The sequence below is a fragment of the Pyrus communis genome, chromosome 16 (assembly GCF_041283825.1).
Source record: "Pyrus communis isolate YQ-2024b chromosome 16, ASM4128382v1, whole genome shotgun sequence".
NCBI lineage: Eukaryota > Viridiplantae > Streptophyta > Magnoliopsida > Rosales > Rosaceae > Pyrus > Pyrus communis.
The window spans coordinates 7394082-7416639 of NC_142580.1; the positions used below are offsets into that span (position 1 = coordinate 7394082).

The 22558-nt window shown below is 40.2% G+C and overlaps 5 protein-coding genes and 1 long non-coding RNA gene across 7 annotated transcripts; 2 read left to right on the forward strand and 4 right to left on the reverse strand.

The window, feature by feature from the left end:
• Positions 1-1235: 1235 nt before the first annotated feature.
• On the reverse strand, positions 1236-3940 carry PNSL5 (cyclophilin 20-2). 2 transcript variants are annotated; one of them, XM_068470025.2, is made up of 7 exons: positions 3754-3940; positions 3432-3653; positions 3171-3321; positions 2972-3060; positions 2152-2206; positions 1831-1916; positions 1236-1600 (listed from the first exon to the last, which is right to left on the reverse strand). In XM_068470025.2, the coding sequence occupies exons 1-7, from the start codon at positions 3775-3777 to the stop codon at positions 1448-1450; spliced, it is 780 nt and encodes a 259-aa protein (XP_068326126.2). In that variant the 5' UTR covers positions 3778-3940; the 3' UTR covers positions 1236-1447. The 2 variants fall into 2 exon arrangements, with proteins under 2 accessions (XP_068326126.2, XP_088544495.1); XM_088688369.1 differs by having other exon boundaries at positions 2951-3060; positions 3754-3918.
• A 697-nt stretch (positions 3941-4637) lies between these two features.
• On the forward strand, positions 4638-7268 carry LOC137730706 (catalytic/ hydrolase). The gene is made up of 10 exons (XM_068469666.2): positions 4638-4865; positions 4972-5043; positions 5154-5233; positions 5696-5795; positions 5889-5942; positions 6060-6137; positions 6296-6393; positions 6486-6543; positions 6765-6886; positions 6990-7268. Exons 1-10 carry the CDS (start codon positions 4653-4655, stop codon positions 7141-7143), a joined length of 1029 nt encoding a protein of 342 aa, XP_068325767.2. The 5' UTR covers positions 4638-4652; the 3' UTR covers positions 7144-7268.
• LOC137730705 (uncharacterized) lies at positions 7187-14679 on the reverse strand. Its single transcript, XM_068469665.2, has 11 exons — positions 14317-14679; positions 13287-13349; positions 13078-13148; positions 11914-12762; positions 11723-11816; positions 11493-11642; positions 10635-11390; positions 8372-10540; positions 8202-8262; positions 7942-8084; positions 7187-7755 (listed from the first exon to the last, which is right to left on the reverse strand). Exons 1-11 carry the CDS (start codon positions 14390-14392, stop codon positions 7424-7426), a joined length of 4764 nt encoding a protein of 1587 aa, XP_068325766.2. The 5' UTR covers positions 14393-14679; the 3' UTR covers positions 7187-7423.
• A 599-nt stretch (positions 14680-15278) lies between these two features.
• On the reverse strand, positions 15279-16149 carry LOC137730620 (BAG family molecular chaperone regulator 6-like). The gene has a single exon (XM_068469601.2). It carries the CDS (start codon positions 16058-16060, stop codon positions 15338-15340), a length of 723 nt encoding a protein of 240 aa, XP_068325702.2. The 5' UTR covers positions 16061-16149; the 3' UTR covers positions 15279-15337.
• Positions 16150-17508: 1359 nt separating this feature from the next.
• Positions 17509-21506, reverse strand: LOC137731849 (uncharacterized). Its single transcript, XM_068471092.2, has 10 exons — positions 20311-21506; positions 20031-20203; positions 19747-19905; positions 19504-19653; positions 19266-19409; positions 18911-19067; positions 18629-18801; positions 18414-18469; positions 17944-18046; positions 17509-17833 (listed from the first exon to the last, which is right to left on the reverse strand). Exons 1-10 carry the CDS (start codon positions 20522-20524, stop codon positions 17744-17746), a joined length of 1419 nt encoding a protein of 472 aa, XP_068327193.2. The 5' UTR covers positions 20525-21506; the 3' UTR covers positions 17509-17743.
• LOC148689899 (uncharacterized) lies at positions 21373-21788 on the forward strand. The gene is made up of 2 exons (XR_015957917.1): positions 21373-21504; positions 21632-21788. It is a non-coding gene; the product is annotated as an uncharacterized LOC148689899 (long non-coding RNA).
• Positions 21789-22558: the final 770 nt, after the last annotated feature.

Below are 22558 nucleotides of genomic sequence, written 5' to 3' on the forward strand. Positions count from 1 at the left end.
ATTTGAGTAGTATCATAATTCATACATCTTCGTTAGTTCATGTCTTGTGTAATGATAGTCTTCTGTGTCCTCATTAGCTTAGCTGTGGTTGTGTTTGGGATGACACTTTTACTTGGTTAAAGTGTTTGTTGCTTGTATCCCTGCTCACTGCCTTGGTCTTGGTGTTTGCCTCTTGGTAGGCTTTCGTGTCCTTGTTTGGCTTTTTAGCAGGGAATGTGAATTCCTTGTTTTCAAAAAAAAAAAAAAAAAAAAAAAAAAAAAAAAATCACACATCAATCATCGTTGCAATGGGAATGTTTGCTTTAAAGAAGAGGGCCACCTTTGCTCTGGCCTTCCACGTGTTTTGTCCTTCAAATTAGAAGTAAATGCCTGCATTTAGCCACGTTTTAAACATGCGAAAAATTTGAAATAGGTCTAATTTTATAGACCACTTTTTGAAATAAATCTAATTTTTAGTAACTTTTGACTTTTGAAATAGGTCCAATTTTTAGTTACTTTGGACTCATTAATATCTATGAAATCTTGAATGATAGTAACTCGCTTTTTCGTCAGGATGCTTTCCCTCCAAATTATCAACAAAAAATCACTCAAAGTATCGTCTGAAATAAACTAGTCCATGAGTAATGCAACTTATGTCTACATACACAAAACTAAACTCGAATTATGTATGGAACGTTGGGATGAAAATAGGAAGAATCGCATGATTTCTTATGGTGGTAAGAGATGTGTGGTTCACGTAATTAAAATTTATCTCTGCAGCCTGCATCCGAGGTCATGTCCTATATTGTTTTTCCAAAGTCATTAGCAGATACATCCAGTTTCTATATACAAATCAGCAATTGAACCGTTTAGTACAACGGTTAATACTATTTTTTTTGTTCACTTGTAAGTCAAAGGTCTTAGGTTCAATTTTCACCAAAAAACAATTCAAACCAATTTATTTTTTTTGCTAAAACGGAGGCGGCCTAGTCGTGTACAAACCCAACCGTAGGTATGCCACAACTTATTGCATATTTGTACGTGTACTTCTCAACCATGCCCTATACTTGATTACAATGGTCACTTTAGACTTCCCAAAGCATAGATACGACTACCAATTTATGTTTAGGGCCGATAAAGCCAGGCCCAAGCCCATCCTCAGCCCAACAATTTCAAGGCCCGTTTAATTCCGACACAGCGACACCTACCCATATGTACCCGAGCCCACATCAAGGCCCAACCAAACATTACTAGAGTAAAGAGAAGATCAATCCTTTAGCATTCATCAACAAAATATTATGGCTCTAATATTAATAGAGATTCAGGGGAAAAAAGGCGACATTTGGTGCTGCAGCCTGCAGGACTAATCCACCAAACAAACTGAATCCTCTTACAAAAGCCCACATTTCCAAAAAGGAGAAATGATTCGAGGGAAAACGCGAATAACTAAAACTCAGAGAAATCCGAATCAGGCCACCGGCAGCTCTCCGCAGTCGGCAATCACCACCTTCTTTGTAGGACGATCACCTCTGTCTGTCTCTTGAGACTCGATTAGTTTAACAACGTCCAGGCCTTCCACCACTTGCCCAAAAACGACATGCCTGTTGTCTAGCCACGGTGTCTGGAACAGATAATTACATATAAGCATATATCAAGTTACAAAACGCCACCTCTTCTCTAAGCCTACAACCACACAACCACCTTCTGAGAATAAACTAATAAATCTACTTAATTTCCCAGGCTAGGGAATTGCGTTGAACCACGATCAGATGAGGCTTCAAACTTTCATGCCATAGCATTCTTAGCCGAATTGATTCTACGAGTACGATATAGAGAATGAATGACTCTTACCTTGACCGTGCATATGAAGAACTGGCTCCCATTGGTATTGGGCCCTGCATTGGCCATGCTAACAACTCCTGGTCCAGTATGAGATACTGCAAAATCATGCATTCAAGAATTATGACTGCAATGACATTTAAAAATCTATAATTTATAATGTCAAAAGTGATCGCGCCCATATTCAATCTCATATTACATCAGAGACAAAATCTCTTGCCAATAAAAGGCAGTTCATAGATTACTGGAGTTTTCCTTGACGTAAAAATCCAGAAACACATGAATGATTATTGATAAACTACTATGAGGCATGAGAAGTAGAGATCAACTTACACTTGAAGTTCTCATCCTTGAAAGTACGTCCGTAAATGCTTTTACCTCCAGTGCCCTGAAATATGTTTCCAGAATTGTAATTTCACTGTCACATCCAACCAAAAAATGATAACCTCAAAGAAAAACAAAAAATGATAACCTTCCAAATAATTGAAAAAAAAAGCATGAGCAAATGTTACAGGTAAGCAGTTAATAAGAACATGAAATAGTCAACAAAGATGCAAGGCAAGTCTTTGGAAATGCATATGAGGCTGTTAGATACGATTGAAAGGCCAAATGGGTACTTCAAACAACCCCGGTCTAGCTACTTCCCTAGTTTAGTCAACTGCTTCCAATTCTCAGTAATTCAAGCTCATTTTTTACGAGCAGGGAGAAAGTAACTTTGCTTACCAACATTTATCTAACATATGTACCTTTGAGAACATGAGTCAATACATATGGGAAGAATTAGCTAATACTAATACTGGATAACCAAAATGGTCAACCAGCCATTTATATGCAAAGCAAATCCCGAATTAGAAAAGAGACCTATTCAAACTATCATAAGTTCAAAACAGTTCTAGCAAATCCCAAATTGTTTCTCTGTTTTAATATATTTTAACTTAACCTTGCAAACGTTGTTTGGGTTAAAGTGAGCCATTATCATTTCCTTATTATTGATAGACTGGTTTTCCAAGTAATATCGAAACCTTATATCAAGTCAATATGGAACTAAAAAACCTATAGCATATATCACTGTTAAATGTATAGTCAACCAATGTGGCAATCCATAAAAATAAACCAGAAACTACGAGTTTACAAGACCGGGAAGAGCGCTCACATTGCCTTTATCGAAGTCCCCTCCTTGAATCATGAAATCCTTGATCACACGATGGAATGCGGACCCCTTGAACCCGAAGCCTTTATCACCTAATAAAGACACACAATTCATATGAAATCCAAACACATTCAATCAAGATGTCACTTATATTAATGACACTACATAAAGCCATATACAAAACCCAGGAAAATCGTAAAACCTGTGCAAAGCGCACGGAAATTCTCCACGGTTTGAGGCACATCATCACCATACAATCCAATCACAATCCTTCCAGCAAGCTTCCCAACTGGGTTCCCAATGCTAATATCAAAATACACCTTATGGGTCACTTTTGATTGCAAAGTTGCTTCCTACAATTACCAAAAAGAAACTCAAATTACGTTCTAAGCTTACTGAAAGCGGTAACTTTGAATTTTTAATAAATTAAAAAAAAAAAAAAATCGAAGCTTTCGATGCTAACCTCAGCACTGGCGCGGACTGAGCCAGCAAGACTGGTCCTTTTCCGGGAACTAGGGTTCGAAGAGAATGTCAGAGAGGACAAGCGCGACGACCTGGAGAATAAGCTGGAGGACAACGACACCGTTTTGTTAGACGACGATGGGATTGTGACCGAAGAACAGGTAGGGGTCAAAACTCTGATCTGAGACACGCTGCGAGAAGCCGGAAGCGAACCAACATTTGACTGCGAAAGAAAAAGCACAAAAGAGTAAAACTTTTTACTTAATTTTCCATTTGGGCTTTCTCGGTAATCAAACAGGGGAAGAGAGAAGATGGGTTTTTACCAGGGTGGTCAACGGAGCCGCCATTGAAGCTACCTTGCTGCTGCTGCTGAAGCTTTTCTGTGCAGTGTTGTGATAAGGCTCAATGCGGCTGTTGTAATTTTATGGATGGTATATTCCTTCTTTGTTGCAAAGAAGCGATGAATTCGAGAGTGAAGCCAGAAGGCCACCGACTCACCACCAACACCAATGCAATGGCTCCAAAATTACAAATGTAATGCTCAACTTTCCAAAAATGCCAATTGCATCCTCTTGATATTTTGAAATTTTCAATTTTGTGCAATTACTAATTTACTAGACAACTATATTGTTTTACAATTTGCACAAATTGGCCTCCATACTCTTCATTACCACTCTTTAAAATGCTTTAACATTTTTCCTTCATAAAAAAAATGTGATTATGCAGCCTTTTTTTATTCTTTTATTAAAAAGCTTTAACGTTTTTTCTCTAATACTCATCAAGTTCGTACTTTTTAGAGTGAAATGACGGAATTGGCCTTGAAAAAAGTGTTATGTGTTATTGTCGCGAGTCACTATTGGACAAAAAGTTGACAGAAATAGAGATAGATAGTAAATTGCGAATAGAAATTCACTCTGTATGACCTCATTATCACATCATAGTGGCTTATCTCGAAAAAATCTAAAAACTTGAACGGTTCGAATCTCTTTTTCTCTCTCTTAAACCGTGGAGTTGTCTCGGTCCCCGGACTCGGGCACAAAGATCCGGGTGAATCTCATTCGGTAAATTGCAACATAATTTCAAGCTTTAGGTGAAAAAAAAAATAAAAGTTTAAATATATTTTGTGGATTGCTGTGTTTGCTGATAATTGGGCCCAGATTGGGCCGGGTATGTATCATATATGTGATACTGAAGCAGTGAAACAGTTTATAGCCATAATCCAATGGCAACGGCCGCGAGGGTCGCATCTCTTCTGCTTTCACCTCCAGCTGCTCTCCCTTTGGTACGACTTCAACGTACACAACCATTTGCCCACATTTCAACAAAGACCCGGCTCATCGCTTCTGCTTCTGCTGCTGCTGCTTCAATGGCTTCCACTGCCAGTAAACCCAAAATCATAGATTCACATCTGCATGTGTGGGCATCCCCTCAAGAGGTAAAAGTAAAACCCACCAAAGTTTTTAACTGCTTTGCAAGTCTCTACTAATTTTTTGTTGATTTTTCTCAAGTTAATATGGTATTTGGAATTTCGGGTTTTGTAGGCTGCGGATAAATACCCTTACTTTCCTGGCCAAGAACCCACTTTGCCTGGAGATGTCGATTTCTTGCTTCAGGTGTGATCATATGACTTTCATCAAGCTGTATCTTTTGTGTGTATTTCTTGTTTGATCTAATGATATTTTAGCTGAAATTAGATGATTGATTTTTTTTTTTTCCATTCCAGTGTATGGAAGAAGCAGGTGTTGACGGTGCACTGATTGTGCAGCCCATTAATCACAAATTTGATCATTCTTTGGTGACAAGGTCTGTTTCTGTTTGATCTTTCTTCATACCGATGTCGAAGTTATTCTTCTCCGATTTCTCCTACTATAGTAAGATAGATTACTTGAAATAATGTCAGTCACGTTTACAACAAAATCATGAAGCTTTAGTTGACATGTGAAAAATATCTGTATGGTACTCGATCTTATGTTTCGACTGTAATAACTAGACGGCTCAACTGCCAAATCGCAGCATCAACATTATTACTGTCATGTCTCACAGAATCAAAGTTTGTATCCCAATTCCCACCTAGTGAACTTTGCGTTCCCTGTAGACTTGAATTTCACAACTAATCAACTAAGGCTAATGGTCAGAAGTTCATCACGCCATGTCCGACACTTCTTAGTCATGCTCCATCTAAGTTGTATCTTCCACATTTATAGTTCTTTACAACATATCATTTAAGGTTATAGCCTAAACCTTATTGCTTTTATCTTGGGACAGTGTGTTGAAGAAGTACCCTTCTAAATTTGTCGGTTGTTGTCTAGCAAATCCAGCTGAAGATGGAAGTGGGATTAAGCAGCTTGAAAATCTCATTTTGAAGGTATTTGGATAATTTCCTATAATTTTAATGTTAATTGGGTTTTTCTCTAACGTCTTCAAGGAATTACCTTGACAAAATTTTCTCTTATGCTAGGATAACTATCGTGCTGTTCGCTTCAATCCATATTTGTGGCCTTCTGGTCAACAGGTAATTTAATTATTTTTGGACTTCTTTACATGTTTTAAGATGTACATATCCCGGTGAAATGCCACAAAATATGGAGTAAGTTCCTCCTAAAGTGATAACATTTGAGGGTTTCTGCAGATGACCAATGAAGTAGGAAGGGCAATGTTCTCTAAGGCAGGAGAACTTGGAGTACCAGTTGGTTTCATGTGTATGAAGGTATTCCTTATCCTTTCTTATTATCTTTGGAAAATTGGGGTGCAACTTTTTGTTCTATTACTCTCTGTGTGCGCGCGTCTGTGGGAGAGGGCAGGGAAGAGTTGGATGCTATTGGAGTTTCAGACGTGTTTATTTACTAAAAAAAAGGGGTAATTCAGGGCCTCGGTTTGCATATATCAGAAATTGAGGAGCTGTGCACGGAGTTTCCATCAACAGCTGTATTGCTTGATCATTTGGCTTTCTGCAAACCACCAATGTGAGTTTTCCCATAATTTACTTTGCTATAAAGAATGAATGTTTCTGCAGACCATTTGCAACTCTTCTTACTTTAAAGTTCTTTTCTTGCAGAAACGATGAGGAAAAGCTTGCTTTCTCTGCACTTTTACAGCTATCCAGATTCCCACAGGTAAAAAGGCTCCAGAATACCTTTCGTAGTTACATATCTGATTACTGAGGAGAGTGAAAACGACTAGATTATCAGATCGGGTATAAAACAGAGTCACGAATCCTTGCAACCACTTTGGCATCTCTGTCCAATGCCTGTTCACTTCTCTTTGTTCCCCAACTTATAGTTCACCTACATTGATAGTCTGATTCTTAAGCATAACGTGATATTTTCGTGGCCAGGTCTATGTAAAATTCAGCGCGCTGTTCCGGGTGTCGAGAATGCCATTTCCATACGAGGACTTATCTCACTCGCTGTCCCAAGTCGTGTCGAGCTTTGGTGCTAACCGCGTCATGTGGGGCAGGTAGCCGTGTTTCACTTGTTTCTTTGGGTTGAAATTTGAAACAAATTGCTTCCTTCTTGATCGGGCAGGAAGCAGATTCTAACACTAATAGTCTTCATTGCAGTGATTTTCCATTTGTTGTTCCCGAGTGTGGCTATAAAGGGGCCAAAGAAGCCGTTTCTCTCATTGTCAATCGAGTGCCGCTATCATCTTCGGAGTTGGAGTGGATCATGGGAAGAACGGCGTTGCAACTCTTCCGAAATCAATGGCTTTCCTAAGTTCAAAATGTAAGCAAATATGTGGCCGTGACAGGCCGATGAGTGTGACGATAATCATACTGATATTATCCCAACTTCGACTACGTTTTAATTTCCATTTATACAGATGTATCATTGGATCACCATCCTTGAAATCCAGATCGCTGATCAATCGATCTTTATGGACGGGGAGAAAAAATAAAAGAATTTTCACCCGGAGATGCTTTACATCGAGTGTTCTAAACCTATACGAGACTATGATGAAACGGAGATTTACACATAAATTACACAATAAACGGGCCTACTCATCTATGCGATGGATTTCGCCCATCATTATCCGGTTGCTGGTAACTTTAAAACCAAGGAGGGCAGGATCGATTTGCCTCCCTTTCTTTCCCTTCTTTTTGCCACTCCGGCTCCCTTGCATTGCATCTTCTCCCGCCGTCGCATGGGCATCCGTCGGAGCCAGCTTCTTGGTATTACTCTTAAGCATATCCATAAATGAAGCCTCTGACACATCAGCATCGCTGGCGGATGAAGTACGCCGAAATTGCATTTCTTTCTTTGAAGATGACGGCAAGGCATCAGGACCTTGGTTAACTGGATGACCAACAACGGGGTCTTGCCTCCCCCCTGTAGATTTCAGAAAAACAGTATTTGTCAATCTGATTGTAATTGAGAATCTTCCCACATTGCCACAAAGTGTTAGAACAACGTAGGTGGAGCTATAAAGTTGTTAACCTTTGATATAAGCAACTAGACAGACCTCAAACCGGTCATGCTAAGATAAGAAATAACTAGAGAGCTAGATGTACATACCATCTGGAGTGGCACTTGCACTTTTTCCTCGGAAGACTGGATTAGAGATCAGTTCTGACAATCCTTCGTGGGATGCTGAAGCGCTTGAGACAGGAGGTCGTCTCAGCAGAATATTATCTTGAGTTTTGGATGGGGCTGGAACCCTGTGGCATTGTACCGGAAAAAGAAAAGGAATTACTTCTATACATGCTCTGAAGAATTTACATAAGAATTTGGATGATCAAGACAAGGGACCAATAAGAGCAAGGTCATTTATGTACCGATCCCTGGTTGTTTCTTCTGCAAATGAATTACTTCGGCCAATCTTGTCGCTATGAAAGCCTACATTCCCCCATGGGAACAAGCAAAATTTAGAAAACCAAAACTCTTACATGAACAATTTTGAGCATTATGCACTGCGTCAATATTAAAAAGAAGCAACAAGAAATACCTGAAACACCAGATGACGAACGCATGTTAAGGGAATTTGCTGACCTCTCCTCATAATCTGGAGCAGCCAACCCTGCTTGTTCAACCATTCGTTCTTGAGTGTCAAACCCTTGTCCCCTAATGATCCCCTCATTCTTCATCCCACGCTTCCTTCCCTCCAACTCCAAAACCTCTTTACTGATAGAAGACTTACTGATCATGTTAGAATTTGTGTAAATCGGCTGACTCGTAGCATTGATGCCAGCCAAGAATGACTCTCTCTCAACCAATGCTCCAGAATCAGATCTATACACCAACTTTTCATTGCTTTCCATGCTGCTGGCCCGCTCTTCCAGTGGGAGCTCCATATGATTTGAACCGTACGATCCTACTTGAAATGAATTATTTAGACCTGCTTCTTGGTCTGAATGAAGACTGAATGGGTGACTTGAAGAGCTTGAACCAGAGTACATGCCAGATGAAGGCCTTTTATCAGAGAACAAGCCATTGTTGACATTCAATGACTCAGCAGGTTGATGGGCTGATTTTTTATGGAGTAACTCCATCAATAGTCTCTTTGAATGCTCTTCATTCAATCCATCTGACATCCATAAACCTCGATCCTGAGAAGGAATATTGATCTCTGACTCCCTTTTCTGCCGCTCAGCATTAATATGCAACTGCTGAAACCGAGAGTCCATCCAATCATTTTCTAGCTGTTCATTCTTCTCGGGCCAGTGACCCTCAATTGCATCCAAATGTGAAGCATGAAATTGGTTAGGAAGAGGGTGATGAGGATTATGAGAATGGATGCCAGATGAAAATGTTCCCAATTGACCACCCGATGGCATCCGTCCAAGGGAATCCTGCATATCCAAGCCCTGAGCACGAGCCATGGCATTTATAGCATCCAAGTTCATCCCTTGTGCCCCAGGCAGTGACATAGACCGCTCAAACGGATGAGAGCCAGGCTCATAAAACCCTTGCTGAAGTCGATCCTGCAATGAAAGATTACGGTCGAGTTGGCTAAGCTGCTCCTCATGGGATGGCCTCTGTTGCCTCTGATAAAAATCTAAAGGACTAAATCCGGAAGAGTGAGCTCGCTGAGCACCAGCATGGGTCCTCAAAAACTGATTTGATTCATCGGCTGGCCAGACAGAACCACCATGTCTGTCGTCTTCCGTCCTCTGTCTCATCCCTGTTGGTAACTGCCTGGCTTGCATCTGATGTTCCAGTGATTGAATTTGTTCATGCTGCGCACGAGACAGTAGATCAAGAAAATCTGCTTGTGGTGGTGACTGACCAAACTTCGCTTGGACAAGCTGCTCCAAAGATGGATCAACATGCCTCGGAAAATGGTGAGACCTTTGTTGGAGTTCATGCATAAGGCGCTGCTCTAATAGAACCTGTTCAAGAACGTTGTTTGCTCTGACAGGATCAACGTGTGGCTGCCTAAGCGCAGGATCATGCATTTGACCATGCAGTAGTTGTTCAAGAAGCACCCGTTGCACTTGGGACTGCTGTTGCTCCTGTAAAAGCTTCTGCTGTTGATGAAACTGCTGCTGTTGCAGTTGCTGATGTTGCTGGAGCTGAGCCTCCCGGTGCTGTTGCATCTTAAGTGCCACAAGATGATCCAGATCTGCTGAAGAATGGTTGGCTAACTGTTGGTGGATAAGATTCTGACTTGGCAAATGCTCTAATGCTGCATCATTCAAGTGTCCAAAGCTAGACAACATATTCCGCTGTTGGAGCTGCTGCTGTCGAATTTGCTGTGACATAAGCTGCTCCGCTAAATCATAATGACTGGGTTCCTGTTCCATGTGTGCCAATTGACGAGGGGCTACCATGTCTTGATACAGGTTCGAATCAGAGACTGCATTTTTTCTATGAACATCAGACCATGTCTCAGCAAGAATCGCTGTATCAGAAATTCCACTAAATGGAACAGCCCTCCCCATGTTCGAAAGCCTATTGGCTGGCTTGACTTGTTTTGTTTGACCGCCTTCTAACTCAGACCAAAGCAAGCCAAAGGGGTGCAACTTGTCATCATTCTGAATAGGCACACCAGATTCTGTCAGCTCAGTTGGAGAAGGAAGGTGGCCAATAGAATTTTCAATAGAATCATGAATGGTTCCAGAAGATCTTGCAGTAGAATAGCCGGTGGTTCCAGGTATTCCTGGAAACACAATATCTGGAAAATTAAAGATGAAATAGGATGAGATAAGCGAAATACCATCTGTCAGCACAATAAACAGACCAAAAAGAATTTATTATTACAGACAAACCTTCATCTTCTGCACAAAAATCATTAAAGCTTTGAGCCGTTGAATGTGGCAGTTGTAGTGGAGCTTCAGGATCAGAATTTCTAGGTTGAATATGCAGAGTTGAAAGGCTATTTAGATCAGTCAATGGCCGCCGTAAGTCATTCACCACTAATGTAGTCATTTCTGAAACTGGAGCGGAAGAAGGTAAGCTAGACTCTATATTCCCTAAGGAGCCACTTGATTCTTCTATATGAGAAGTTGGATTTACAAAATTCCCTTGCGCATCCCAAACTTTCAGATGCGGCATGACCTCCCCCAATTCCATGAAAGGTGTTCCTTCGGGAGTATCCGCCAATCGAACAGGCAAGTCTGTCCCAAAAAACCCTTGTTCAAACCATGAAATAATGTCTACCCCCAAATATGGTCCCTGAACCGCCCCTTGAGGATCAAGGTAATACAAACATAAATCCTCAGGAGGGACATCCCTTTCTAACTCTTTCACCCGAGAATTATTATTCAGATTCTGCTCAGACGAGCCAAAAGCGTAGAGAGTATTTGAACCATCGTGAAGTTTTGATCTTAAGTCAGAAGTTGCAAACTCAATGTCATTCGACAAAGAATGGCCGTATAAAAAAGAATCTTCATTTTTCCTACTGCCACCATCAGTCTCAACGTCACTGCCGATACCATTACTTTTCCGAAATGTTTGAGAAAATCCATCAAGGCCCTTTTCTGCGCTATATTTGGTTTCCCATTCTTTATGATTGACATCTTTTTCTGCAATAAAATAAGTACTGTTCAGATGTTCCAGTCAACAATACCTGCATATAGTTCAATACAACAGACAACATGCCAAATCAGAAATGAAATGCAACTCACCATCTACCACATTCCTTTGTGCACCAGAATTCCATGAAGTCCCATAATCATCAGCATTTGCAGAATCCTGCAAGATATTGTTCGTCTCTTCGGTGATGCTCGAGGGCAAAATACCCAGAACTCCATCAACAGCTTCCAATTCTCCGCCACCTAGAGAATGAGTGTTTTACAAATTAGACATCCCAGTTCCAAAAATGGACGCAAATTGGGAACTATTGAGCTGAAAATACCTGTATTGTTTTCAGTTGATCTTCCCTTTCTAAATGAATTGTATACTATCCCGCTACTTGTAATCTTTCCCTTCCATATATCACTGAGGATGGCCTATTAGCAATACACGAACCAATTAAAAACCATAAAAGAATCAGTACATTAAAGAAAAATAATCCACATTCACAAGATGCCCAATCCTATCTCTTACCTCCTCTTCACCATCGGGGGCAAGAAAAGCTAATGGCTCCACAAAGCCCACTTGAGTTGTAGGAGGCGATTCTTCCATCTCATCTGGCATGGTAGCAAAAGATAGATCAAGCTTTCGCTGGCGATAAATGTCAAGAAGCTTTCCCCTTGGGTAGCAAAAACTATCAGCTGAGTGCCTAGGTTTCCCAGGAACACTTTCACTTTTTCCAGAAGGAGCAGAGCCAATAACACCTGCAGATGATCTCCCGACACCAGATGCCCTCCCTCTTCCAAGGGTAAATCCCAAATTTGAACCCTCCACCCGTCCTTTTTCAAGTCCAAATCCTGGTGCAGCACGGTAAGCATTTGACCCACCAGAGTGAAGATCCCTATGGCGTGGCCTCCATTTATCCCGAGAATCTGACTCGCGCTCAGAAGCTGAACGGTTGTTACCTCCAAGGGATTGATTGTCACTGTTACTGTGAGCATATTCCTTCTCCATATCTGTTTTCTTTTCAGTTCGAGTCTCCTTTTCTTTGTCTTCAGGACCCCACCTTGATGACCATTTGCTATCACGCCGTGCTTCATGTGCAGAAGTACGGCCATCATTCCACCTTTCAGATGCAGGCAGTGCCCTATTGTCAGTTGTGTCTCTCACTGGAACACTGTCGACACGGCGTTCTGGTTTCCTTCGGTCTCTTCTGCCACCAAGCAAGCTAGTTTCTCTTTCCTCTTCACGCCAGCGACGGCTACTTTCACTTTCAGTGGCAGGCCGCCTCCAATCTTTTTTGTCATCAGATCCTTCCAAACGCCAACCTTCCTTCTGGTTGCTATCAGTAGAGTTTCCAAGGGAACTTGGGCCGCGCATTTCCTGTAATATACAGCAAATTTAATGACTAGTCAGCTAAGTTGTGAATTTCCAAGTAATCCAGGTTTAAATGGCAGTAGATTGATTATATGTTGAGTTTCCACTATATGCAGATAAAATCAGAGTATGAAGAAAGCAGCTGCACAATTCCAAGTACAAAGTCTTTTTTTTTTTTCGGTAACAAGTACAAAGCCTTTCAATACGTCTAGAGGATTGAATTAACTACAACTAATCCTGATTCAGGGAGATAACAGAAGAACATATACCCAAAAAAAAGTCAATTAACACTAAAAGAAATTCAATCTCTAGAACACATACCAACTTAGACTCACTGGGTTTGGCATAAAGCCACTGGGGGGACAAAGGTATGCTCTCTGAGGCAGCTGGATCTGCAAAATTTATAAATTAGCAATACAAAATCAGATGAAAGTAAGACGAAACAAACAACAAATAGGGGAAGCAAAATATATTACTTAATCGACTCTACAGCTCATGAAATTAATGCTAAAAACTTGAACAAAGCTCACCTTTCGAGTCATCAGATGACCCAATAAGCACCTTTTCTTCATCATTTCCTCCAGAGGCTTCAACTGCCAAAACACGAACACATATTAACACACAAATCTATGTTTATGCTCTCATTACAAAGCCACTCAATGTTCCACACTAATCCAGTAATAAAATCGCTGACCCCGTAACACTAGATGAAACATAAGGGAACTGTACATTTTTGTTAACTGCAAATAAAGATATAATAGTGGAACTGCAATTCAAATAGTGTTTCTGCCGAGGAGAGAACTATAGCAGCCATTAGTGAACTCCAACAAAAAAAATAAAAAATGTGAGAGCTTAATAATAGTAACCACTTGAACTACTACGAATACTAACTCCCTAGATTTGCTTTTTCATTGCACACCAGAATAAATCTCAAGAATTCTTGACATCCATGATTGCACTACAGTTGATCAGAAAAATATAAGTTCTATCTTTCATTGATTCAACGAAAAAATTTAAGCGTAAACCAACTTTGTCATCGAAAGAGGCGATAACAATCAACTATTGAATACTTGATAAATAAATTTAAAAACAAATTGGAGCCTAATCTAAGGACTGTAGCACGTGCAAATTTCTTTACTTGATCTTAAAACATAAAGATCAATGAAATAAAGAACACAGAATCAATAGGATAATTCAATACGGCGATAGTAAAAACACGAAGGATTACAATACATTAGTGTTAAACGAGTTCGAATGCTAAAATTACAACAAAAAAATGAGAGAAGAAAAACTGATTTGAACAAAATCCAATACACGAAAGATTCAACTAAAACGTAAAAATTCGAATAGCTCAAGATGCAGGAAGCCGAAATTAAGGAAGCTGATGCCGAAAGAAATCGAAAATGAACTGGTCCAATATATACTTAAACGCTCCAGATCAGTAACCACTCACCTCACATTAGCTTCACATCGATCAAATCCAATGAATACCCAAATCGAAAAAAAATTGAATTGCTAAAGAAATAAAATTGCAGAAGAAAACTGAAACGGCGGAAGTACCTTTGGAGGTCCAGGACTGATCGGAGGGTTTGGAGGAGAGGAGATCGTCGGGCAGATCGAGCTTGCCCTCCGCCATCGAAAAGTGAGGAAGTTGGAGGGAGGGGGAGAGGAGATCGAGAGAAGGAGAAGAAGCGCGCAGTGGATTGGAGCTCCAATAGAGAGAGAGGGAGATTGTGAGTTCAGGATTGAATTTTTGAAATTCAGAGAATCTAGGGTTTCGCAGAAGAGTTTTGTACAATGACACTGAGAGCGGAGAGAGAGAGAGAGGAGAGAGAGAGAGGTGAGAGAAGAAAAGGGTGAGTGTTTTGGGTGGTAGTCAGAACAGCCAAATCAACTAATCAAGTAAACGATTTCAGGTTGCTTGTTTAGTAGAATAAATAATAGTTTATTTAAAATTAAACAATGTTTTGAATTACATAATAAAAAAATTTAACGAAAAACTTCCAGCATTATTTACTTAAACGAAAAATCATATTATTACATTAAAATATCAATTCTAGTACTATTAATTTTTCTTAAATATAATATTAAATATTTCTACTTTTGGATTTTCAGCTTCTGGGGAAAAGGCGCAAAAGAAAGGTTCCATGACTAAACTGCCAAAAGGCCAACGAATTTTTTATTTTTTATTTATTTTTTGCTTTTGCGTTTAATGGCCGTCAAGTCAACTGCGAAATGGACTGAAACGCAGTGTCGTCGCAAAGTGAATACGTTGGGCTTGGTTCGAGTCTTGCATTCTACCCATCCCAAAACTAACCACAACACGGCCCATGAGTTATAATTTGATTTTTTTTTTTTTAAGTAAACGATATTATCCACGTAAACAAAGTAGATATATGTTTTTTAGGTACAAAATAAACCAACTTTTTTTAATTTTTGATCAAATAGACGAATCAAATGATAAAAACACATGAGAATGAGAGCGTTGACAACGGAAGCCCAACCAACTTACAAAATCAATGTCGCTAAAACACCAAAAGCATCAAATTTCATCAATCAAATAATTCAGTTTCCGAATGCTTTACAACAAAAGCCAAAATGTAAATAGGAATCCTTGCATTATTAACTTGGTACTTGGACACGACATCTGTAGTCGCAGCAGCATGCCTTCTTCCTCTCTGCACACCCTCGCATTTCCGTGTGGAACAGTTTCGATGTGGGCTTCGGCTGCCGATTCCAATTCTGAAGACTGCAAATTCGGAGTCTCATCCGAATTTACAGGGGATTCGGATTGCAATTCTAGGTTTTGGTCGATTTGGGGACTTTCAGCAACAGCGCTGTCCACTCTCTCCTGCAAAGCAATCGCCTTTTTTATCACGGCCCTCCTGAGATCCCTAACTCCAGAATCGACGCCCTTCACCGAATCCAACTTCAACAGCAAGTTCATCAGCGTCTCGTTCACCCTCAGCCGCTCCTTGGCGTCCCTCCTTATCAATTCCACCGCCTCTCGCTTCAAAATCCGCTTCGAAATCTCACCCACCTCGACTCTGATGGCGGCGATCTTCCTCACGCTTTTCCTCACCATAAATCCTCTGAACGCCTTCTGGATTTTCAGCGCGGAATCCGACCGGCTGCGCTCCGACCCGACGTAGTGGACCGGGATTGAGACCACCTTCGGCGACGGGTCCGCTCGGCGCTGGACCGGGACTTGCCTCGCTTTCTGATGTTGTGGCAAGAAATTGGTCTGCGGGTACTGATGTTGTGGGGCGAAATTGTGCCAATGCCTTCTTAAGAATGGATCCATGGGTGACGAGAACCTCGAAACCTTGAATGAAAACGACGACGATTTGACAGCTTTGACGAACAAAATTTTATCGGGAAGCTTTTCTAATTTGATGATTGAGAAAATAAGGGTTTGGGATACTTATATAGAAAAGGGCATATTTGATCGAGGAAGGGCGCGAAAGTTCCAGAAGTTTCAAGTAATAAACTTGGCATGCTGACGTATAATTGTAGAAAGTGTGGGAAACGCTCTTTTTTTTAAATAAGCTAACACATTTCGGTACACCAACTATCGTGTATTTGAAAATAAAAAAAAATTTAATTAGTTGTACTGTGATATCTAGTGTACGTACCCGACACATTGAATATAATTAAAAAAAACAAGAGTGGTAAATCCAAGAAAATAAAAATGTGTATTTTTAGAGCAAACAAAGGAATTTGCAAATAAAAGAGCTAAATCTAGAGTGAATGGTGAGTTAGTAACCATTCTGCACGCTTTGTTTGGCCTCTTGCCTACCCTTGTTTTTATTTATTTTTATTACCTATTGAACTGACAAATCAAAGAAGAATCAACGGCCAAAATTAAAAGGACCATACGGAATATAAAAAAATGTCTAATTGGATAAATAGTTATCTTGGTGATAGGGCATTTGAAAAATAGCTCCCGTGGTAAAAATAAAATAAAAAAATCGGATTTAAACCCTTGTTCAGATTTAAACCTAAAAAACAAATTTCCATTATCTTTGTGTTAACCCCAAAATCAAAACTTCATAATGCTGTGAATTTATGCACTCCCTTGATTGTGGGTCAATATAAATGCTTCAACGATTAATCCAATGAAGTAAAAATGTAATTCTATATTGATCCCTTGTGTTTTCTTTATTCCGAAATTGATTTCGTGCATGTTTTGGAGAGGAAGGAGGCTCTGCATCAGTTTGTAAGGCCCTCCTTCTCTCTATGATCTCCTCATTTCTGTGTTCTTTCTCATGATGTGAGATGACATTGAAGAAGCAGTAAGGCCCTCCTCCTCGGAAAAATAGGCGCAATGATTACTTGATTGAATTTGAAGATTCTTTCAACCATGAGTGAATTTCCAGTGAGCCACAAACAGGAGAAGGAACACCAGCGAAGGAGGAACACGATGAAGATGCATGAAAGTAACAACTGATGAAGGGGAACAAAACCTAACGGCACATAATGACTTAAATATAGCGAAATGCAGGAAAATGCACGAAGCCCAAATGTAGAGATTCAGGATCCTAACGCCTTTAAAAAAAAGGAAACTTAACGGAAAAACTAAACGAAAATTTTGATTTTGGGTTTAATTCCTAACGAACTTCACCACAAGGGTTTAAATCCGAATTTTTTTACCACATGCTATCTTCTGAATATCCTATCACCACGAGGACCATTTATCCAATTAGGCCTAAAAAAATGTACATAAATCAGTTCTCGTGTTACAAACCTGTGTTTCTCTTTTCAAATGCCAATTTTATTCAATCAACGGGCACTTACAACACTTCAAAGTTTCAAACTTATTTCCCTGATGGACAAACTGATATCGTTTATGGCATTCGTGTCTCTCGATTCTCTTCCCTCCTATGTTCAATAAACCGACATCTCCTACTTCTAGCATAGCAGCATACTGTCGTGAAGTGACCCCTTTATCCATTGCCTCGCGTGTGGCGTATCTTGAGCGTTGAGCCTAAAGAAAATTCATTCTACTTGGTATTTTGATCCCTGCCCGCTTCAGAATTTCTGCGGAAGCTTGCTTTGCCTTTGCAAGAACTTCTTCCTGTCCAGTTATAATTGGCACCCGTCAGTAAACAATGAAATTTTACGGCCTGGCTATCCGCCATTAGTCTTCGTTTGTATGTTTAACAAGCGAAAAGTATGACAGAATACCTCATCCACGTTCAAAATCTTCTTATCCTTCATAATCCACAGACCATTGCACATTACAGAGACTACATTTTCGGTTCGCATACTGTACACAAGGCTGGAAATGCTGCATATGTAGCAAAAGGAAAAGATTAATCTACCTGAATAAATGGCTACATTGCAGACAAACAGAACGAATTTTGTTTTTTTTTTTTTTTTTTTTTTTTTTTAAATACAGATTAGATTGGAACCAGATCCGCTGAAAAGCCAAAACTGCCTTAGATAATCATGGTTCCAACAAATTGCCATACATTTACAAATCAATATCTATGCCACTGCGCATGGAAACTGTCAAAAAAGAAGATCAGCATGCCTTTTCATAACAAAATGTGGCATGGATACAGATGTAGTTGATCCTTCTTCATATTTAAAGTTTAAGGGTGTTTGATTGAAATAAAATTACTGCATATGATTCCTTCGGGGATGGTTCTTACCTGTCATGGAGAGGGACCATGGTCCAAGAGGAAGGATTGATAACAACCAAGTCAGCCTGCCAAATCATGGAAGAAGGAAGCTAATCAGCCTCGTGTTTAAAATTCGTTGAGATATGCACAAATGTGTATGGTATGGCTTTACTTAAAGAGAACGCTGTATAAGAGATGAAGCAGAAGGACAAGAGAAACTAATTGGAGCTAGCCAAAAGTCCAACCTTTTTCCCGACCTCAAGGGATCCTATTTCATTATCCCAAAGTACTGATTTTGCACCATTTATAGTCGCCAACTCGAGAACTGTTTCAGCAGGAAGAGCAGTAGGATCCGTAGTTCCATTTGTATGAACTTCCCGTCCTTTGTTAATCAGAGAAGCCAGGTACATCTCATCAACTGCAAGGAAGTAAACTATCCATGAATTTTGAGGTCCAACCATCAATGTTTCAATGTGCAAACCCCCAAATAAGGAAAAAATGCAAGAGTGGGCGATCAGAATTTCCACCTATGCTCATTCTATTATTCGAGGGTGCCCCATCTGTTCCCAAAGAGACACAGATGCCAGCATCCAGCATCTCTCTAATAGGTGCAAATCCAAGCATTCGCATCGCAGCAGCAGGGCAATGAGATACTTTGACCCCGCCCCTTGAAAGACAATCAATCTGAAAATACAGAATAACGGCTCCATACCAACTAACAAGTTTTGAACCACCAAAGTTATTGATGAACAAGTAATACAATAACATACATAACACTCCAGAGGCTAAAAAACTCATGATATCTTACTATTAAACACACACAGCTGCATCTACTCCTATTCTGTATATAAAATAGCACGAGCAAGAAAAACCGCAACTCACCTGAGAAGGATTAACCCAAACTGTGTGGGCAGCTAGCAAATTGTTCTGGAGAAACTGTACATTCTCCAAGTGTGTTACCGTTCCATGGTCAACTTTTCGCGTCTCTGTCACAAATTGATTCTCGTATGCTATCTCTGCAACATGCTAAACAATTGAAAACTTGAGCTAAATCTATGTTAAACTTCAAAATATCTTTGAACAAGTCCAAAATGCTGGTAGAGTTAGTTGAGTATTATACCATGTGGATTCCAGTTTTCAGTTCCTTGGCAGTGTCTCTTGTTGCAATCAGCAAATCATCAGTTGCATTCATAATCTGCCTAATTCCTAGCCACACTCTGATGCGCCCGTCTCCGGTGTTATGGTGCTTCTTGTAAAGCTCTTTCTGAGACTGTCCTTAAATGTGTGCGAGCAGTGAGTGAGTGAGGACATTAACTTGACAAAACCAGCAAAAAAGTATGAAAGAGCTTAGAACTCAAGTTACCTGGATGCAATCACCGGCGCTCCGGCCTGCCCAAGACTTGGGCAGGCCGTCACCTGAGTCCATGGTGGACTCAGCCAAACACGCCCTTAACCCCAGCAACTCCACCGCCCTCGCCATTCCCGACACATGTTGCCCTCCTGCTTCAGCAAAGCAAGTTACCTGTACAAACAAAAAACCAATTCCGCATACGTGGATTAGGCCAGTTGCTCGCCCGAGTTCAAATCCTCCTCGCTCATAAATTAAAATAATTTAGAATATCGCCTTGTTAGAAAGAAAAAACGTACACCAGAGTGAATGAGCTCTATGCCACAAAGCAAGGTGGAAATGTATGAATCTTCCTCGCTCATGTTGGACTCGTAGGGCCAAATCCGATCGTGCAGCCACGTCATCAAATCCACATCATCTGCGATCCCTCTTCCCAGTTGCTGCGACGTGTGCACGTGCGTATTGATCAGTCCTATTATTTTCAACATTTCCAATTATTCCCGTCTAATATTGCTTTTCAAAACTTGGAAGTAAATAAATAAGCAGAGAAATTGGGGATCGGAGAGTGGAGCAGCTGACCAGGGAGGACGACTTGGCCGTTGAGATCGACAACCCGGCGGGCGAGAGCGGAGAACTGGCGGAGTATATCGGAAGACTGACCGACGGCTCTGATCGCGTCTCGCTCGATGACGATCCCGCCGTTGCGGAAGACGCGGCTGTCGGAATCCATGGTGACGATGGTAGCGTTGTGAAGTATAGTCACTGCTGAGGCGAAGTTGGTCGGAGACGCCATCGTCTTCTCGATCTTCCGTCGCCTTTGAATTCGTTGAATCTGACCAGTAATCTGAAAGTGTGCAACTTCGGAAAGGAATTGGATAAAGATAAATTTTTTTATTCCTCAATAAACAAGTTCTTGAATCGATTTGTTTATTAATGAATTGGATGTCAGCCGTTAGCTTGTTGCTGGCTGGCGGGGTTTTCAGTCGGATGCGGTCACATTTACTGTTAGATAGTTTGTTTGTTTGTTTTTTGTTTTCTTATTTGATGAAAGGTAAAATTTATTATCTACTTACAAACATAAACAAAAGCCCATAAACACAACAAAACCGAACAAAAGATGGGCCTCCAAGACAACAACCAAACAACCTTACCCGAGGGTTGAGCCCGAAAAGGAAAAGCAAAAAAACTATACAAACTAAACCCTAGCCTCATGGTACCCCCGTCGCGGGCAAGTACTCCATGGTGACCACAAGCCATCTTCCCAACCAACACCGGAGGTGAAACCCAACCAAGCCCCAACAAAAAGAGAAGACGCCGTCCTTAATCAAGCTCCACAAAGAATCAATCTATCGCCACCGATGGTAGAAAACCTGGGACGAAGTTAGTAGATCCACTGACAATAGTGCCGAGATCGACACATGGGTGGAAGGTGGTGGTGTGAACACCCGAGCAGAAGATCTACACACCTTCCAATAAAGCCGTTGAAAACGGCGGAACAAGGTGGAAGCAGATCGGTTCAAAAGTGAAATCGAGAAAGGCCGAACCCAAGTGGGAGAGAAAGAAGAAGAAAATAGTGAACGCATGGAGGGGAAGGGCAGTGCGGGGAAGAAGATAAGGGAGATCGGAAAAAGAAATTTTATGATCAGAGCAAGGAAGGGTTAAAATGGAAGAACAAGAGCTGGAAAACAGAGGGGAAAACCAGGAAAAGCATAAGAAAATGGGCCGCCACCAACCTTCACCATGTCAGCACCACCGTTTAGTGATATTTTATTTGTAAGTGCATGATATTGGGTTTGATTTTTATAATAAAGTTTCAATGTTGTTTAATTATTATACTAGCTTAACCATCACATGGTGGTCAATGGTTGCTATAAATTTTAAGTCCATATTCTATCGTCAGGTTTTGGGTTTTGATTTCAAGTGCCAGTGAACCACACGATAACAGTCAATGGGGAGGTTGGACCCCCAAAAAGGTGAATTGTTGTGATGCAAAAACAAAAAATATATATTGTACTAGCCTCTTGCCACACACATATGTGTGGCAATTCACCTTTCTATATTAGAGTATGTCTTTTAAATTTTTTGTTTGAATTACTAATTTATATTTTTATTCAAAATTATTCAAAAAAATAATAATAACGAAATAAAATGAAGCAAAAACATAAAGTCACCTGCGTGAGAGTTTTTAATTTTTTCATAAAGTTTTAAAATTAAAATGTAGTGAATTACTTTATCTTTTTTTGGTTCAATAGTAATTTTATTTTTAAATTTTCAAAGGACAATATATGGTATTTTGATTGTCTCACCATTTAGGATGCTTCCTTTATTTATATAGAAAAGTTGATAACATACCTCAACTCTTCATATGTCATTATTTAAAACAAAATCATCATTTTTCTTCCAATAAACTAGGAAGACCACATAATTATCATATAGTATACAATCTCATGTCGCAAGTGATTTATACCAACATTTAATGAGAGAAATTCATTATTAGCGTGACACGTACACATCACTTACTATTAATGCACAAAATTTGCATGTCAAACCCAGATGAATCCATGTCGACACTAGCAAACTTTAAACCCAACAATCGAAAAAACATAACCCTTGATGGGCTTTTGGATACGTACTGGATTAAAATGAACAAAAATATAAGTGGTTCACTTCACAAAACCTGGGTTATGTTCACTGTGTTGCTTGAATTCTGTTGATTAGAAGACTAAAAATAACGATCATCTAATACATCAATTTCACTCTCTCAAATTGTCCAACCCTGATATTGGGGGTTCTCACTCCTTTATATAGGCCTCCAGTAAACCCCATT

Coding starts and splice junctions, on each gene's coding strand:
- LOC137731849 (XM_068471092.2), bottom strand. CDS start 20,524: ATGGCGTCTCCGACCAACTTCGCCTCAGCAGTGACTATACTTCACAAC. Junction 19,906..20,030: donor TAGAGCTCATTCACTCTGGT/GTACGTTTTTTC, acceptor TTGTTTGTACAG/GTAACTTGCTTTGCTGAAGC. Junction 18,047..18,413: donor ATGGTCCCTCTCCATGACAG/GTAAGAACCATC, acceptor CTACATATGCAG/CATTTCCAGCCTTGTGTACA.
- LOC137730706 (XM_068469666.2), top strand. CDS start 4,653: ATGGCAACGGCCGCGAGGGTCGCATCTCTTCTGCTTTCACCTCCAGCT. Junction 4,866..4,971: donor TGTGGGCATCCCCTCAAGAG/GTAAAAGTAAAA, acceptor CGGGTTTTGTAG/GCTGCGGATAAATACCCTTA. Junction 5,234..5,695: donor GATCATTCTTTGGTGACAAG/GTCTGTTTCTGT, acceptor ATCTTGGGACAG/TGTGTTGAAGAAGTACCCTT.
- LOC137730620 (XM_068469601.2), bottom strand. CDS start 16,060: ATGGATCCATTCTTAAGAAGGCATTGGCACAATTTCGCCCCACAACAT.
- LOC137730705 (XM_068469665.2), bottom strand. CDS start 14,392: ATGGCGGAGGGCAAGCTCGATCTGCCCGACGATCTCCTCTCCTCCAAA. Junction 12,763..13,077: donor AACCCAGTGAGTCTAAGTTG/GTATGTGTTCTA, acceptor TGTATATTACAG/GAAATGCGCGGCCCAAGTTC. Junction 7,756..7,941: donor TGCAAGTGCCACTCCAGATG/GTATGTACATCT, acceptor TGAAATCTACAG/GGGGGAGGCAAGACCCCGTT.
- PNSL5 (XM_088688369.1), bottom strand. CDS start 3,777: ATGGCGGCTCCGTTGACCACCCTG. Junction 3,654..3,753: donor CGGCTCCGTTGACCACCCTG/GTAAAAACCCAT, acceptor TTTCTTTCGCAG/TCAAATGTTGGTTCGCTTCC. Junction 1,601..1,830: donor TCTTCATATGCACGGTCAAG/GTAAGAGTCATT, acceptor TATCTGTTCCAG/ACACCGTGGCTAGACAACAG.